Source organism: Sinocyclocheilus anshuiensis, unplaced genomic scaffold (genome assembly GCF_001515605.1).
Source record: "Sinocyclocheilus anshuiensis isolate Anshui unplaced genomic scaffold, SAMN03320099.WGS_v1.1 scaffold284, whole genome shotgun sequence".
Lineage (NCBI taxonomy): Eukaryota > Metazoa > Chordata > Actinopteri > Cypriniformes > Cyprinidae > Sinocyclocheilus > Sinocyclocheilus anshuiensis.
This window is the reverse complement of record NW_015554266.1, coordinates 2,275,084-2,276,234: the sequence shown is the minus strand read 5'-3', so window position 1 is coordinate 2,276,234 and position 1,151 is coordinate 2,275,084. Positions and strand designations below refer to the sequence as shown.

Sequence of the window (1,151 nt, the reverse complement as noted above, 5' to 3'; positions counted from 1 at the left end):
AATATGCAGTCCCCAGATAGGGCACGTATCAGATATTAAACTGATAAGAACAGATACTACACTTGATCTTAGCCAAAAGGCCGAGAAGCGATACCTACAAATGGTCAACAGGAGGAACCACATCCTTTGACACAGCAAATTTGACAATGGTAAGCTTTTACTTGGCATTTTTTTTTTTTTTTTTTTTTTCACATATTGTAGTCTTGACTGCACTTGTCAAGCTCAGCCGTTATTACAAGAAACATCATTGCACAGTAGTAGTATTTAAGTATTTATCTTTCATTTATGAGAAATATAAGATCATCAGTAACTACAAAACAATATTTGGTCCCAAACTAGCTACATCTTGAGCTTAAATTCTTGAGCATAATATATATATATATATATATATTTTTTTTTTTTTTATATTTATTCACTGTTAATTGCTATAACAATGAAAACACTAAAACAATGAATGTGTTTTCAAGTGCATTTAGACATTGCAAATTAACATACTAGTTTGACAAATTTTGAGTTGTAAGAAAACATGGTTTTGCCCTCTATTCATGGAAAGCATCATGTGAAGAAGGGTTATGAAAGAATTCAAGAGAGGACAAGAAACAGGTATTATAGAAATACGAGGAGATCCATGGGCAAGTCTAGATTAGTTATCTAAATTTGCTTGGGAGATTTGGAGCGAATACTAGAAAATCCTGCTGAATTCTTGACCAAACGTGCTGGCAGTGTGCTAGAGCAGCTCTGGGTTTGAGTGATTTACCGGCGTGAGCATCTGAATGCTCTCTGTGAAATTGGCCACGAATGCCATGATGGTCATCTTCTGCATGAGACGCTCGATCTTGCTGAACTGGATCATGAAGCGATCCTCATTCGTCAGGTTCTCCAGAGGTTTGCGTTCCTTCTCATACTGCCGGAAAACTTTCAGCTCCGCTTCCGTTGGAATGAACCTCATCAAACACTCCACGAAATCCACTGGCAACGTCCGCAGGTCAAGCCTTACACACACACACACACACACACACATATCAAAGCATCATCCTCATTAATCTGATGACCTCCTCTATGTTGGCTGCAGTAATCATAAAAAAATAACTTACAACTCAAGAAATATTTTAAAGGTGACATATCATGAAAATCGGACTTTTCCAGGTTTT

The 1,151-nt window shown here is 37.1% G+C and overlaps 1 protein-coding gene across 1 annotated transcript in view; it reads right to left on the bottom strand.

Annotated features, from left to right (window-relative positions):
* LOC107671284 (formin-like protein 2) overlaps positions 1–1,151 on the bottom strand; it is a 93,612-nt gene that overhangs the window by 10,777 nt on the left and 81,684 nt on the right. The window contains exon 20 of the mRNA XM_016464177.1: positions 758–992. Coding sequence (XP_016319663.1) covers positions 758–992 — 235 coding nt within the window. The remainder of the gene's footprint in view (positions 1–757; positions 993–1,151) is intronic.